General features: G+C 40.0%; 2 protein-coding genes across 4 annotated transcripts in view; one reads left to right on the top strand and one right to left on the bottom strand.

Annotated features, from left to right (window-relative positions):
* The window catches only part of MYPN (myopalladin), a 101246-nt gene extending 94459 nt beyond the window's left edge, over positions 1-6787 (top strand). For all 3 annotated transcript variants that reach the window (XM_070946342.1, XM_070946343.1, XM_070946341.1), the window contains one exon: positions 891-6787. In XM_070946342.1, coding sequence (XP_070802443.1) covers positions 891-1060 — 170 coding nt within the window. In that variant the 3' untranslated portion in view covers positions 1061-6787. The remainder of the gene's footprint in view (positions 1-890) is intronic.
* Positions 6788-11837: 5050 nt separating this feature from the next.
* ATOH7 (atonal bHLH transcription factor 7) lies at positions 11838-12269 on the bottom strand. Its single transcript, XM_070946106.1, has one exon. The coding sequence runs from the start codon at positions 12267-12269 to the stop codon at positions 11838-11840; it is 432 nt and encodes a 143-aa protein (XP_070802207.1).
* Between the last annotated feature and the right edge of the window lie 4789 nt (positions 12270-17058).

The raw sequence follows: 17058 nt of genomic DNA, 5'->3' as shown, positions 1-17058 counted from the left end.
TTAGGACCATCAATGAGAGAAACCTTGCTTAGATAATAACCCTGAGGACTCAGCCCTCCATAGGCCAGCTAGTGCGTGCCAAGAGAGATGTTGAAATAATTTTTTAGGCTCAAAAGCATTTAGGGCATTGGATGTTGATAGTAAGAGGACTAGATGACCTACCAAGTCCCTCCCAACTCTGTTAATCTAATCTAATATATTAAAATAGTATTGGAAATTTCACATTATTCCAGCTACCTAAAGTTCTTGGAGCAACTTCAAGGGCATTTAGCACATGGTTCTATAATCTGCTTTAGGCTTCTCACATACAAACTAGGGATAAATCTTTTTACAGACTTCATTTTTCTTCTTCTTGTTGTGCCATATCCGTCATCGTACATTGGCGATCAGGTTGGCAATCCTATTTTTGTCAACAGCCACATGAAAAAGTGCTGCTGAGTTTTGTCCAAACCAGTCCCTTAGGTTTTGAAGCCATGATGTTCTTCTTCTGCCTGGATCTCGTTTGCCTTCAATCTTTCCCTGGAGGATTAAGTGAAGGATGCCGTATTTTTCTGGGTGTCGCATCACATGTCCAAAATATTCTAACTTTCGCTTTTGATGATTTCCCTTTGCTTTCCCAGGTGGCTTATCACCTCCTCATTAGTGATTTTGTTAACCCAGCTTATACATAACAGCCGTCTACAAATCCACATTTCAAATGCTTCTAGTTTCTTCAAGTGGTTTTCTGTCAGAGACCAACTCTCTACTCCGTAGAGCAGGATAGAAAAGATGTAACATCTGACAAGCCTGATTTTCAGTCTTATATATAAAAACCTTTATTTAAAACCTAAAAGAGATGCTCAGTAGTCATATCCTACATTCATGCCTTTTTTTTTTTTTTTTTGCTTCAGCTCAGTGGCATCACCAGATATCTCAGCCAATCAAGTTTCGCTCAAGCAGCACACGGTATGCACACCTCACGGGACAAGGACTCGACATTTTCTCTGCTTTCTCCGCTGTTGAGAATCCAGCACGCTTTTCATCTCCTTCCCAGCCTGTGGTAGAAAGTGAAGAACTGTAAGAAGAAAAAGGTTCAAATTCTCCCTGAAAGTAAAGAAATACTAGAACTGTGAAAAGGAACGGAAGGAGACATGCTGAAACATTGAAGGTTTACAGCTAACCTTATAATTGATAAACGGTAAAGATATTGAGAGCCAAGATTTCGATGTGGTATAGAATATACTGCGACAAATTTTGTGCTGTGTTACTTTCGTTCCACGGGTTATGAAGAAAAGTGACCTTGTTTTCAGCTGTTAAAAAAGTAAAAAAAAAGATGTGCCCATTTTCCTGCTAAGATTTTATGGCAGTTAAACAGGCACTTGGTTAAGATTTGGATAGCTGTCTGAAAGGTACCAAGAAGGACATTTACAGTGATGGTAATCATTCTGAGGAAGGAGAAACCAAATACAGGGGCATCTGGAAAGGGAAAGAGGCTCGAAAAAGTCAAGATGGCAGTTTCCACCACTCTTCCATGATACCATCTTACTTTTTGGATCCCCTACATACACCCCTAAATCCCTGGTTTTGAATACTGGTAGTCACAAAACACAGATCCAATACAAAAAAAATAAATAAAACTGTGACTGATCAGTTTGCTAAGAATTCATACAAATGAAATAATTAGCCAACCCAAAACTAGATAAGTGTAACATTTCAGATAGAAACTGCTTCTAAACAATAGAAATTTTTTAAAGTGTGACTCTTATACTCATGAATCTTGCACCCAAAGAGGGCTCTTAATATTAGTGTTAAGGTGCCCTGTTGTTAGGCTGCAGGCATACGCTTACCTTAAAGTAAGTCCACTCAACTATAAGAGCCTTACTTCTGAGGAATATGTATAGGATCATACTGCAATTAGCTATAAAACAGCTTATGTACCACAAAGCCCATATTATAGTCATCCCACAAGCTCCCAATGGTATATACATTTTGAAGCATGCTTATTTTTTTTTCCATATTTAGAAATCAATATTTGAACAAAAACAAAAATGCCTTGCATGTTGTTTTTGTTTCTTTGGCCTTTAGATAGGATTTCTTCCTATCTTCAGAATTCTACATAACTTGCATATATATATACCTATTATCAAAATGGATTAGGATATTCCCTTTAAATTATAGCCTTCTTGCAGATATAGTTGGGTCTGGATAATTGCATTTTTTTCCTTGGAAATAATCCTATTCCTTTACAACAACCTCACCTCTATTTTTCCCCATTTTGAGCATCCAGAGGTCGCTGTACCGAGAATAAAATTCTTCCGTAGATGACACTAATTAAACAAAAAGGAATTATCATTTAGTCCAAACTTAACAATCAAACTTCATTCACCTTGGATATTGATTGACCTCCCATATTTAAAACAAATAATTCAAAGAGGCCATAAAGCAAAGAGATTTTGTTAGCACATGATATAAATCAGTACATGCAATTAACCAGTTTTATTGCATTCTGCTTTTAGTCAATATTCTAAATGAAGACCCATTAAAGTTTGAAATGCATATTAGCATTGTTATGCTTAAACTACAACTCAGATATACGATGCTAATTTCACTGTGAAAGAATACATTTATTTCTATCAGACTTGCCAAAGAACTTTATAATACTGGGTATTATTAGCAGTGAATAGTTATTGGCTATATATTTTAAACAAAGTCTCAATCCTCTGAAAAACTACAACTAAATTGAAATCCAGCTCAGGATTAAAATATTTTGAACTTTGCACTAATACTAGGAATTCACTGGCATTAATTACGGCATTTTATAATCCAATCCTTCCACAATAGCCAAACCTATTTTCTTTTTGGGAGTGTTTCTGGGTGAGACAGAAAAGGAGATTTTCTAGGAAACTATAGTCACCATACATTCAGAAAGGGGAAACCTGGTTTAAATAGTTTTTCTCACTAGTGTCTTCCATGTGTTTGGGCTACAGCATGCTGAAATTTATAATCCTCAAGTAGCTGGAGAATTCCAGATTGGAGAAATCATCATATGAGGTATTATGTGCCTTAAAAAGAAATTTGAATGAAGAGCAGTGACCTCATCAAAATAATACAAGTAGACTTCAACAAATGACCACACATGGGACCAGTACATCTGTTGCTAAGTGATGCTGTCATTAAATAAATCAACCCTGATTTTATGACCTTTTTGCCACAGTTGTTAAGTGAATCACAATTGTCATTAAGCAAGGGCCTGGTGGCTCAGCAGACTAAAAGCATTGTGATTAACACCAGCTGTCTGCAATTACTGTAAGTTTGAATCTCACCAGGCTCAAGGTTGACTCAGCCTTCCATCCTTTCTAAGGTAGGTGAAATGAGGACCCAGATTGTGGGGGCAATAAGCTGACTTTGTATAAATATACAAAAGTATGAAGGCTATTGCTTAACGCATTGTAAGCCGCCCTGAGTCTCCGGAGAAGGGCGGCATATAAATCAAATTAAAAAAAAAATACAGCTTTTCCCATTGACTTTGGTTGTTGGAAGCCCTCTGTGAAGTCACAAATGGCATTTACATGACATCAAGATGCTGCAACTGGCATAAATTCTGGCCGGTTACCAAATGCCCAAACTTTCATTATATGTCCACAGGAACAACTGTGATGATTGTAAATGCAAGGGCTGCCATAAGACAATTTTTTCAGCACTGTCATAATTTTGAATGGTCATGAAGCGCGTGGTCATAGGTCGAGGACTACTTGTATGAGATTTCCAATAATTGTTGACCCTGGAAATAATGTTTCCGTGACTTCTGTCATTTCTTCCTAATTATCAGAGGTTAGTATCTTGTTCCTAGTGCCCAGGAAAGCATCTTCTCTGCTTTGTTATAAATGAAGCCGGAGTCTAAAACTCTATTACTCAACCTTGGCAATTTGAAGAGGTGTGCATGTCAATTTCCAGAATTCGACAACCAGCATGCTGGCTGGGGAATTCTGGGAGTTGACATCCACACCTCTTCAAGATGCCAAGGTTGAGTAATACAGCTCTAAATTAATGTGTGATTGCCATGAGATCAAACTGTTTCATTAAAATCCCAAATACTCTTATAGAGGCAACTGAATCTTCCCAACTGAGCAGAACATGAGAAGGTCCTTCTAAATTTTGATCAAGAGAACAGTACCTTGTTCCAAACAGGGTTGTAAAATCACTTTGGACAGTTCATATTATAAAGAAAAATTGAAGACATCCCTTAAGTATTAAAAGAAATGCTGTTCTTGTATCCAGGTAGCTTAAACAGAAATATGATGGCAGAGGAAATAGAAAGCATTATGTGACAACAATAATGTATCTCAGCTGCATAGGGATTCACTGAAGTCCAACTTCCCAAAATTTTGTAAAAAATAGTCTACTTTCATATGGAAAATGTTCCAGGAGAAAAATTGAGTATGCCTGAAGAATCAGATATAAATGAATGAATATCACTGATTAGGTAAATGTAATTGTCATGTATTGATGTACATTTGTGAAAACATAGATATCAGTGGTGAAATTCAATTTTTTTTACTACCGGTTCTGTGGGCGTGGCTTGGTGGGCGTGGCTTGGTAGGCATGGCAGGAGAAAGATACTGCAAAATTCCCATTCCCTCCCCACTCCTGGGAGACGGATATTGCAAAATCTCCATTTCCACCCCACTCTGGAACCAGCCAGAGGTGGTATTTGCCAGTTCTCCAAACTACTGAAAATTTCCGCTTCCGGTTCTCTGAACTACTGAAAATTTCCACTACCGGTTCTCCAGAACCTGTCAGAACCTGCTGGATTTCACCCCTGATATATATCTCCTGTAGTACAGGGAATATGTGTGTGTGCTTTCAAATTTAATGACTGAAACTATTCAGAAAAACATGGACATTTACCCAATAGCAATTCCTTGCCATTTGATCAGTGCTGGACCCAGTGCAATTTAGCCAAGACAAACTTTAATTCAGTAGCTTATTTGGCATATAGAAAGTAACCCTTCCTTGATATGTGTAACTGATATCAAATCAACTGAGTGGGTAGATTTATGTGAAAAAAAAGGCCATTGTGGCTATTGAATATTGCTGAAAGACAACATCTTTCAGAATTTCCAGACTTTTCTTCTTGCAGAAGACAGTTTCATTTCTCTTTTTTATTTATTTCATAAACTAGAACGTAAACTTTGCACTAGAAACAAGTTCTTTCGTTTTATGCAGCCAAAGTCATTCCTACAAATTTCCACAAGGAAAGAAAGCTCATGGAAGCGAAATAAATCTATTTTCTTTTGAAATCCTTGCTGACTTAATAAAGATGCTGAGTGTGCTTCCAAACCAGGGAAGCTAGAATAAATGGGCATCGACCCCTGGAAGAATATTCACTATCATAATCAAAACATCTCTTTCATAAGCCATTCAGTCTGCTTCAAAGAGCTGGAGCGCTATAGAACAGGATGAAGGAGAAAGAGGAGGCAGAGACAAGAAATGCATGGGTTGAATGAAAGTGCATTCAGGATTGGATGGCGCCCAATAGCTTCTACAAAACGGTGTTTCTCAACCATGGTAACTTTAAGACAGATGGACTTCAACTCCCAGAGTTCCTCAACCAGTCATGCTGGATGGGGAATTCTAGGAGTTGAAGTCTACACATCTTAAAAGTTGTGAAAACCTGCTGAAGAGCATGTCCACATTTATTTTATTTATTTATTTTATTTATTATTCATATTTCTATGCCGCCCACTCTCCGAGGACTCTGAGTGGCTTACACCAAAGACAGTATACTAAATAGCATATTGCCCCCAACAATCTAGGTCCTCATTTTACCCACCTCGGAAGGATGGAAGGCTGAGTCAACCTTGAGCCGGTGAGATTTGATCCGCTGATCTGCTGAACTAGCAGTCAGCTGAAGTAGCTGCAGTACTGCACTCTAACCACTGCGCCACCTCGGCTCATTCTTCTATTAATATATTTATTGGGATTCTGGTTTCTTTTCTGAACCTGCTAAATTCCAATAAAAGATTAGAGAATCCAAAGGACTCTAAAAACACTGTTTTGCATAAGAGGATACTACAAAGCAAAGAAAATGCTTTTGTGTTTTGAGATTATTTCACATGCAGTATACCAGCCCCGAACTTTAGATATCCTTTTTCAGTGAAACCATGCAGTATCGCTGTGAAAGCACAACTTCAGAAATGTAACAAGGAGGATATTCTGTGGAAATATTAGTGAAAATTTGAAAAATGGATTCATCACAAATAATACTGGGCAGTTACTTGGAATCTTCATGTTTCTCATATAAGTCAGCAAAGCACAAATATAAATGATAGCACCATTGTCTTCCTATTTCTGATGTAAAAATATTTTTTTTTAAAAAAATAGATCAATTGATCCACAACTGCTTTGTTGTAAACTCTTGATTTGTGTCATAGAAAGGCACATTATAATATATATAGGGAACTGTTGTAAAATTCACCGCAAGCACTGTTCTGTGGGGAAAAAATGACTTCACCTACCCACTTTAATCAATACCTGAATTAATATAGCAGGAAAATCAAATGAAACTTCCTACCTGTTAAATGAAGTATGTATTGCACAACTCAATGGCCTTACATTCTACCCATATGACGTTGTTATTTTTCCATTAAAATGGGTTTTTAATCCTCGTAATATATAAGGTACATATCTTTGATGGAAAGAGGGATGGGAATGAACGGTATGTTCTAAAGTATATTTTAAATGCATATAAAGAAAAATGCCAAACTGTTCTAATGTGTTTTTCCTCATCCATTGAATAAATGCTTCAGAGTCGCATTATACAAATATTTCTTTGCCTGTGTCCCTGGGGAACTGTTACCCAAAATATTACAGAGCCAAAGGCTTTTTCCAGGTTGTCTTTAGAGTGCAAGTCATGATAACAGATGACATCTATTGAAGCTGGCACGGAACACCTCTGTCCTCCCTTAATGAGGGTGACTCACACCCCAAAAATAGTTTCCATGTGAAGATCTGAAGACAATCCTGCTGTCCTCAAGGCCACATACCTGGATTTGCTACAGAATGTGCATTTGGAGAAATTCTGCGAGGAAGTCTCATCATTGCCGCCTTGAAGAAGAAGAGCTGCACCCAAACACAAAAGCATATACGGTATTTTTCTGTGTATAAGATGACATTTTTCCTTAAAAATATTTACCTAAAAATAGAGGAGCGTCTTATACACGGGGGACCGAGAGGAGAACTGCAGTTGCAAAACTGCCAATAACTTATCTCTGCAAACTAGTCTCAGGAGCGAAACTTCTGATTGCTTAAAATATTGATTCCTGAATTTTGGGTAAGAAAAATGGGGGAGTGGGTTGTCCTATACATGGGGGTGTCTTATAGATGGAAAAATACAGTGCTCTGTCTGTCTTGTCTGCTGCTTTCCTTAGCAAACCAGTAACTCCGCCTTCCTTTTTCCCAACAACATACAGTATGAGGAATTATCTCTTCATTACCTTGGCTCTGTCCAAGGTACTCTTTTATCTTGTACAGAGCAGCCAAAGCTTAAATCAGTTTCCTGATGTAATTTCATAGTAAATTTAAGCATTCCCTTGAGTCTAGCACAACTCCTGGTAACAATATGGATGCACCCCAAACAAGTTTTGGGGCAATAGCACAGAAGTGTTCTGTGATTTCCTACTCCAGAGATGATTTTCTGTTCCTCGCTGTAACCTGTAGCCCTGGAATTTCGTGGTGGCCTTGTAGTTACAGGAGCAACTTTTCTGAGCTTCAGAGTCCAAATATAGTCAGCTTAAGTACATCTGCTTTAAATAAACATTTGCCATTAGGGAAACAAATTTGTCTGTTTTTTTCATCAAAGTGCTAAAAGCACCATATCAGAACTTTTCCTGCTCTTTACTTACAACTCATCTCACTACTGTCGCTGACAAAAATACATGCTATGTTTAAGATGATTAAATGCAGTTGATCTGCTTGCAGTCTGAAATTCTTCCTCTGTTCCTGGCAAATATAAATCACACAAGGAGGTCCATTTCCTGACTTTCATAATCCAGATTCTACAAGCAGCTGAGAGGGCTCAGAAGGGATGAAACTGTTTGCTTTGTGTTTAGTCCTGGCTGGGATGAAGGAGAGGATTAAATATTATTCCTGTAACTTTAAGAACAATTGCATTGTTCTGTCTCTAGCAACAGGAAGCAGTGGATGATCGCTACTTTTGAAGGAGTTTGAGAATTTTCAGGGGGACTGGCATCAATGCAAGTGAGTGAGAAACTCAGGGCAACAGAGCCAAACATCTTCACTGAACTTGGATTTGGGCACAACAGCCAGTTGAAATTAAAGCTGAGTTTTCAGATGAGAAGAAGCATTTGGAAGAACAACTTGCTAACTTGGATTGCTTCAGACCAGATGTCTAGAGTGGTGGAATAAGTTACCCCTCAAACACACATGAGCTACCAATTGCCTTTGCTACCAATTCTATAATATTTCCCATACATACAATCTATGTGAACTGCCTAAAGCAGGAGTCAGCAAACTGCAGCTCTGGAGCCGCATGTGGCTCTTTCACCCCTCTGCTGCGGCTCCTTGTCATTCAAAATATGCATCACAACCGGCAATGTGCAACACCTGCCGGCACGCGATTTATTGAGCTTTTCAACCCCCGGTAGGCCAACCATGAATAAATCCAAGAAAAGAAAAGTTTCAGAAGAAAAACAGAATGTTTAATTCAACTACATATGCTAGTTTTGTGGTGCTCAAGAAATAGTCAGGCACAGGAAGGGTTTTGTGGCTCCCGGTGTTTTCTTTTCTGTGGAAAACGGGTCCAAATGGCTCTTTGAGTGTTTAAGGTTGCAGACCCCTGGCCTAAAGTATCCTAAAGTAATAGCAAGTTGGATTGACCTGCGTGGTGACAAGGTAGAAATCAGATAGGAACGTGTGGCCATGAAATCACACTCTTCTATATTCAGTGACCAGTTCTCAAAGATATAGCAGTATGCTGACCTTGTGGGAAGAGATAAGAGACAAGAAAGTCACACACATGGGTTTATAAACAACATTCTTATATCTTCTGTAATTTACACTGTGCTCGCCTCTCTTCGTCTTGTCTTTGTAATGGGTATATAAACTGTGGTTCTGCTTTTGTTCATGGCGGCTCAGCAAGCTGCTCATGGTTTAATGAGAGACCAATATGCACTGTCGTTATTTGCATGTTTATTCAATCTACGTTGTATCTTTAAACTGATTTGGTTGGTTTAGGTAAGGCCCAAGATGGTGGCACGCGTAGACGCTGCGGTTTTGAGCTCCTGGTGTTACAGTGGAGTGAGTATGGATTGCACCAGTAGAGGCTAAACCAATTTCATTGTATACGTGATGTACAAGGACAATAAAGGCTATTAATATGTAGCTGAGCCTAAATTGAAGTCCTCCTGCATGACAGACTATTCTATAAAGCAGGGGTGGGGAACTATGGCAATTTTACGACCTGTGGACTTCGATTCCCAGAATTCCTGAGCCAGAATGGCTCAGCATGGCTGTCTCAAGAATTCTGGGTGTCGAAGTCCACGGGTCTTAAAGGTGCCACAGTTGCCCACCCCTGCTATAAAGTGACGTGTTGGTCATAACCTGTTGTGGCCCGCCAGCGGCCTGCGAGGATTGTGGCTGATCCCGATGACGAGGAGGCTGGTGTGGTGTCACGCCAGCAGCCTGCACAGCTGGCGCTCACGTTGGACAGCGAGGAGGCTGAAGAGGATGTGGTGCCAGAGGCAGAGACTCAGCCAGGGCCTTCAGAACCTCCAGAGGCTCCTTCAAGTGGAGAGAGCGGAGGAGCCTCTCCTCAATGCTCGAGCATGCAGGGCTGCCAAAAGGCAGGAGTGGCTACTCAGGAGGAGGAGATCTCCTCGAGAGTAATGCTTGAGGATAATTGGCCACTCCCTTAGCCTATTTAAGTCACACGCCGTTAGTAAGTTTCTTGCTGGAAACAACTTGTAATTATCATCAGAGCATTTTTGGAAAAGTCTTATCATATCTTGTTTTCTGGGCTGGTTGCCAACCTTTGCCGGACTTTGGTTTATTCTTGCTACTTAATAAATTTGATAAGGACCGTTGGTGTGTGTCAATATCCTCGGGAATCCGGAGCTGGGGCAGAACATAACCAGGGCTATGATGCCAAATACGATTGGGCTTCAAGTGAAATGGATTCTCACTGTGGTTTTGAAATGTGTGTGCTCTACCACTTCGCTAGCTTCTTCTCTTAAAATGTTTAAATATTTTTTTAGCCTTTTGGTAATGTCCGTGGATGGCAAGAGAGAAGTGTCTTTTTTTTCCCCCATATTCCTTCAGGCAGAAATATACCCAACACACTGCACAAGCTAAAATCCATGAAATCAATTTCTTGCTGGCTCAGATGGCCATGGAAATCCGCCAGGCATGTGGTTATTTGGCTTTAAAGGGACATGGGAAAAGAATCCCCAAGCTGAGCTTGTCTACTAGAAAAAATGCTTATTTTAATCAGCAACAAGACAGAAGTGACTTGTCTGGAAATCCTCAATGGCCACTCCCAATGCTTGTGATTCAATTGACCTGATCATAGAGCTACAGGCAGCCAATCAATAAAGCAAAGGAATGATCCACTCTGCAGATATCCCTGACAAGGATTAAATTCAGATTTAAGTCTCTTTTCCTCTGAGAATGCAGCAATTTCTACTCCAACATCCATCCACAACATCAGTTGGGTTAAGAGTGACTATTTAAAAATCACCTGGCTAATTTCCATGAATGAGGATGGATTTCAGTTTGTGTCACCCAAGTCTTCGTCCACAGCTTTAATAATTTACAACCATAATGCCTCCAAAATAATTAGTGCATTCCTTTTTTATGTATGTTATCCATCTAAAGGAATGGACAGAACCTTTCCTCTGGTAGAGCATATCTACCGCCCAAGATCGGATGCCCACCACTTTTAATAACAGACATTTTATATGTCAAAAAATGTGTTTATTTATATTTTACAAAACTTTTTACACTGTAAAAGAAATGAAACAATATAAAAAAAAATCAGCCTTATTATGAATTACAAATTGTAAAATTTTATTTTCACGCAAGCATCTTATATCATCCTGTAACATTGTTTAAACTTCATAGCAGCATAAAGAATATTTAAACACGCTAAAGACTATAACTGAAATTAGTTTCATTCTAGGTTTACACTCTGAGAAATTGCAAGTTGTAAGGTAAGTGAAACTTGCAGTTTGGTTTAGAAGAACCTATAAGGACAAACTTACAAAGTTTAAGGAAGTTACTTCTTTGAGGACTAAAGAATATCATTTCTATTTTCCGTTATATAATATACCATTAATGAGGAAACAAAATAAAATACACTGTCAATTTAAGAATTAATGGAGATTTGAATATCTAATCATTCTGATTAAATAGTCAATTACATTCTCCAAAAGCCAAATTTGTCCATGCATGCCATATATAAAACTGGATTAATTTTGTTGTTGCTGTTATTGTTACTATTAATCCTCTTTGTTTTCTTCAACATATCATTGTGAAAACAAAAGGCATGGTAGGTCAGACACATATAACTACCCCCCCAAAAATTGCATAACGTCAAAAGGATGCAACCTGAAGATATTGTACATATTTCACAGGTAACCAATAGGAAGGGGGAAAATTATCTCCTCCAACAGGCAGCCGATGAATTAGATCGATTTGTTCCAAAGATGAAATCAAATGAGATCAAGAGTATCACAACTGGTGATTTACCTGATGCAGCTGTTCAAATTCTCGTTGCCAAGTTTTACAAGAGTGAGAAAACGAGCCTGTCCCAGATCCACGGTTGATCCAGTTGATAAAACTTAGAAGTGATCAGGCTGGAAGTGGAAAAGTCTGGGAGCGTAGGGCTCGGTCTCCACAGCTGTCTTCTGACCCGTGCAAGCATGGAAATGCTCCTCCTGAAAGTTAATCCAGCCTTTCTGTGCGCTGAACCTCTCGGCTTCAGACAGGATCCTTGTCAGGGCCATGATGTAACTGAGCGCCATCTGAAGAGTCTCGTACTTGGAGAGCTTTTTGTCTTGCCCCCACTGGGGGACCACTTTGCGGAGGTGGTCAAAGGCCATGTTGAGCCCCTGCATTCTTCTCCTTTCCCTGGCGTTGGCAGCCAGCCTGCGCTTGGCGGTGTTCTCCAGTCGTTCAGAGCTGCCTTTCGCTGCGCAGCCTGCCTCACTGCTGCAGGGGAAGCCAGCATCTGCACTGGGAGTCTCCTTGGGGTTTGGTTTACAGGGTTTCATGGGGGAAGCTTTTGCTGAAGCAATTTTTTTTTAAAAAAAAGCTGCTTGCAATAGATCTTCAAGAGAAAATACTTTCCTCAACTTCAAGAGGATGGACTTATTGTGAAAAGCACCATCTTCCCCAAATTACATATCATTCAATAGGTATGAAGTGGCCCCTGTTTTGGACAAACCAAGAGCGAAACGTGGCGTTCCCCCCACATTTGCTTGGATTTTGAGTCTCCTTCTTCATTTTCTCTCACTTTGAAAAGAAGCAAGCGGCATCTCCACCTTCAAAGGTTCCAACTTAAAATGGGAAGAAAATTTACAGCGCATGCCAAGAGCTCACTGTATGTCAAAGAGTTTTGGTGCACCTCTGTCCCAAAGGGTTACTGCTTATGAAGGCAAGGCCAGGTAGGAGAAAGTTCTACCAGAAATCTTCCAGAGCAATCATCTCAGATCCGTTGTGGTGACCTAAAGCAAAGCTCTGTTGCTTCCTCCTGGGCTCTGAGCCCAAGTCACAAGTCAGGGAAGTCTTTATAGCAGCAGGAGAAGGAGCTGAACAGGTTGTAGCAGATGGGTAGGTGGCCCTCTGCTTCTCTCCCAGCACCTTGCTACCCTGGGAACGGGATGCACATGCGCATGTCCAGGAAAATCCTGACATTGCAATCTGGGTCTCCCAAAGCCTGGCCTGTCTGACTTGACAACTTGCCATCTGGAGCAACGTCTGGCCTGACCCCACAAGAATCGCCACAACTAAGCAAAGGTCTATTTTTTTTCTCCCCCCAACGAATCAGCTTCTGCAGCTCAGCAAAAAGCTTTCCTGACACATTGCTGGGTTGCTCACTTGCCATAAGGTGCTGGGGGAAGGGGGTGGGTGGGTCGGAGAAGGGGCTATTATGTGTGAAGCCAAGAGGACATAAGAGAGGCAGAAAACAAAACAAACATTAGAATCTGGAGATTCTCACAACTCGCTTGGTACAGCAGAGAGAGAAGATAAGTTGAGTTTTTACTTACAAAGAATAGCTGAACAGTAGTTTTAAGGAATATACACTGCTCAAAAACATAAAGGGAAGAAGACATCCGAGATCTGAATTAATGAAATAGCCTTTTTAAATACTTTGTTCGTTACATACAGTAGTTTGGTGTTCCCTTTAGTTGTTTGAGCAGTGTATAAACTACTGTATGTAAAGAACAAAGTATTTAATAAGGCTATTTCATTCATTCAGATCTCGGATGTCTTCTGCTTGTGTTCCCTTTATTTTTTTGAGCAGTATATTTTTGTGGTATTGCGAAAGCATGTAAAAGAGATTTGTCAGCCTGCTTTCCAAATAGTAGACAAATACTATCACAGATAGGTATTGACTGCAAAAAGCAGGTGATTTTCTAAATAAGAAACAGAAAATATTACTTTCTTCTTTCACAGCTTATATTGGTCTTCTTAATAAGGCATTTTTTTTCATCTTTTTTTTCTTTCCCACTTGAAAATGTGATGTAAGTTTAAGGTGAAAGAATATAATTTCCAGACTAATTAAATTATTACTGAGTATTTGTTCGCAAGTCATGTTTTCATTCAGTTTTGTAACATGGCATTTTGATCTAAAACTGTGGGTCAATTGTTCCAGTTATGACTCCAAAACATCACGTGATTGCAAACAGTTGATTAAACCTTCACAATGACAATGAATGGAGTCGAATAACCTGAAAACAATAGGATTCAATTGAACATTAGTGATCTGCAGCATGACAGATGTTGAGCCCAGCCTGTTAGCCGCAGTTATTCCACTCTTTATATTCTGCTTCCTAAATGGGCTTGTTAATGGGAAGAGAAGGCTGAGCATCTCCAAATTTCAGCAGCATTTTTCCCACTTATGAATGGCACTGCCCTTGTTCCCACAAGATAATTCACATGTTCCTTTTTTATCTTTATTTGCCTTCCATCCGGTCAAAAAAACTGCTTCTAGGTTCCATATTATCTTCTCAGTGAGATCTGTAGCTGTGGCTGGGCACGTTGGTTATGTGTAAAAGGAAAGACATAAAGCTGTTGATTTTTGTGACGCTTCAAACTGGTGTTTCAATGCCAGTCAATCTTCCGTGTTTCCATTTGAATTAATATTGTGAACTAATCAAACTGTACTTAACTCTTTCCTTTGTTTGAATCAGTTTTCAAGCCATGCTATTTCTGAAGAAATGCAGAACGCCAGAGTTAGAAGGGACCTTGGAGGTCTTCTAATCCAACCCCTGATCAAACAGGAGACCTTGGCTGTCCAATAACTTCTTAAAAACCTCCAGTGATGGAGCACTCACAATTTCTCGAGGCAAGCCATTCCATTGATTAATTGTTCTATCAGGAAATTTCTCCTTATTTTTAGGTTGGATTTCTCTTTGATAAGCTTCCCTCTATTATTTCTTATCCTGCCTTCAGGTGCTTTTGAGAATAGGTTAACCCCCTCTTCTTTGTGGCACTCCTTAGATATTGGAAGACTGCTATCATGGCATCCTTAGCCCTTCTCTTCATTACACTAAACATACCAATTCCTGCAACCGTTCATCATATGTTTTCACCTCCGGTCCTGTAATCATCTTTGTTGCTCTTCTCTGAACTCTTTCTAGAGTCTCAACATATTTTTATATTGCGGCAACCAAAACTGGATGCAATATCCTTATAATATTTTCATGGAAACTCTGCACAGGCTGAATTACTGGATCAAATCCTAGCTTTTTTGGCAATTGGAAATGTTGAGAAGATAGGCTATGAAGTTATCATTGTGATTATTAACCACAAATAAATGGAACAATCTATTAGTTAACATAGATTTTAATTATCATAGAAAGAGACTTAAGGAAGCCAAGGGAGAAGAGGAGAATTTGTGCTTCAAGGACTGATCAGAATATTGAAATTGAAACACTACTCCAATTCACACTAGCTATAAATGCTGGAATTTGAACTTCAATACGTTTGGCAAGCATCAGGTTGAAAAACATGGTGCCATGGGGGAGTCCACTTGTCCATGTACCTGGATAACAATCCCACAAAATGCCTGTATTTAGTGTCAAGGAAAGTGTTAAGGTACAGGAAGGTTGTAGATCAGAACTCAGTGGGTACTTTGGACTAGTTACTTCGCACATATCTTGTTATTGTTGTAAAAACAAAATGAAGGGAAATCTACCTTGATTTTACTGTAATCCTAACAGTGGGGGAGGGGGGAGGATAGAATAAGATAGAAGAAGCTACAGAAATTAATTAAATAAATAAGTAAGTAAATAAATAAAATTGCAATTCCCAAGTATTCTGCTAATATACTATAATACACGTTTTAAAGGAGAGAGCTACTCACGTGGGAAAATGAAGATCCTAATCACAATAGCTGGTGAGAAATACAGAATTAAAACATGGTAAATTTAGAATTGATATGCAAGCAAATATGTGAGAAAGCTTGGCTATTTTAAGTTCCTAAACAATAACTCCAAGGCACACTTAAGGGCTGGGAAATGATGGCATTCTACTATAATTAGAACCAAGTCTTTGCCAAGCATTCAAGGATTCTACAGAATAACCCTCCAGCTGAGCCTGTAACGTTATTCATGTTCACTCCAACTCATTACAGGAGTTAACAAAATTTTATTTATTGCAAGATTTATGCCCTACAACAGCACTCCCCAACCTTTCTGGCTCTGTGGACTGGCAGCGGTGACGGCAACAGTGCAGAGGGAGAGAGGGGATGGTATTGTGGCCCGCCAGATTTGGATGATGAAGAAATTGGGGAAGAACTTGGGCCAGTTTTGGAGCCTGGAGAAGTCTCTGATGGATGCTCACTGTTGGACACAGAGATAGAGCCAGGACCGTCCAGCATTTCGCAGCCACCAGAGAGGGAATCAGAGAGGAGTGAGGAGGAAGAACAGCTGGGGCCTGTTCCAGATGCACGTATGCGCAGAGTAGATAGGAGAGGTGAACAACAGAGGACAAGTAGTCAACTCGGGAAGCAAAACAAACGTGGACGCTGAATGGCTCCTCCCTGGCTGGGGAATAAATAGGAGGAAAGGGGAGTGGTGGTCGTAGCAGACAACCGTTTGCATTTCTGGAGATTTTGCTCATTGTGTTTCATGCGACAAAGTCTGCCTTGCCAGAACTGAGGTTTGTCTATTTGAACTGACTTCATTTGCAGCCTTTCTGCTGGGAGCTCACAGCCTTGCAATTATCGTAACAAGCTGATAAAGGCCTGTTGCTTCAGTTAAGTCCTCGCAAGGACTCTTGCCTGGACTTTGTGGGTGAATGCAGTTAATTCACAAGGTGTAAATAAAGAGGGGGTTTTCTTTGCGGGGAGTCTGTTTCTTTCTTCTGCAAAGGCTGGGTCAGAACAGATGGTTTTATGTGCGTAAACCAGTGGTAGGATTCAGCCGATTCTGTCCAGATCGCGCAAACCGGTAGCGGCAACTGTGAGAGACTCCGCCCACCCACCCAGACGTAATGCGTGACTATTGCGCGCTCACATTTGTGAACTGGTAGGGAAGGTAAATTAATCCCACTTCTGGCGTACACCCACCATTTGTGCAAATGGAACTTCTCGCATTGGTGCGCTCACCCACAACTTGTGCGATCCTGTTTCAATGGACTGCAGACCAATACCGAGCCAGAGACTGGAGGTTGGAGACCCCTGCCCTACAGTACATACAGTACAGTGAGAAGTGCCTACAATGGTAAGCCCATTAAGCAACACCCCTTCCACTTTAATAAAGATGGCAAGCACCTGCGAGAAAGGCTAAAACAAAGAAAGCAAGATACAATAAATGCAGATGTGAAACATGCCCA

The sequence above is a fragment of the Pituophis catenifer genome, unplaced genomic scaffold, assembly GCF_029215685.1.
Source record: "Pituophis catenifer annectens isolate HBS135680 unplaced genomic scaffold, rPitCat1.0.hap2 SCAF_6, whole genome shotgun sequence".
NCBI classification, from domain to species: domain Eukaryota; kingdom Metazoa; phylum Chordata; class Lepidosauria; order Squamata; family Colubridae; genus Pituophis; species Pituophis catenifer.
This window is presented reverse-complemented; position numbering and strand designations above follow the sequence as displayed.

Coding starts and splice junctions, on each gene's coding strand:
- ATOH7 (XM_070946106.1), bottom strand. CDS start 12,269: ATGAAACCCTGTAAACCAAACCCCAAGGAGACTCCCAGTGCAGATGCT.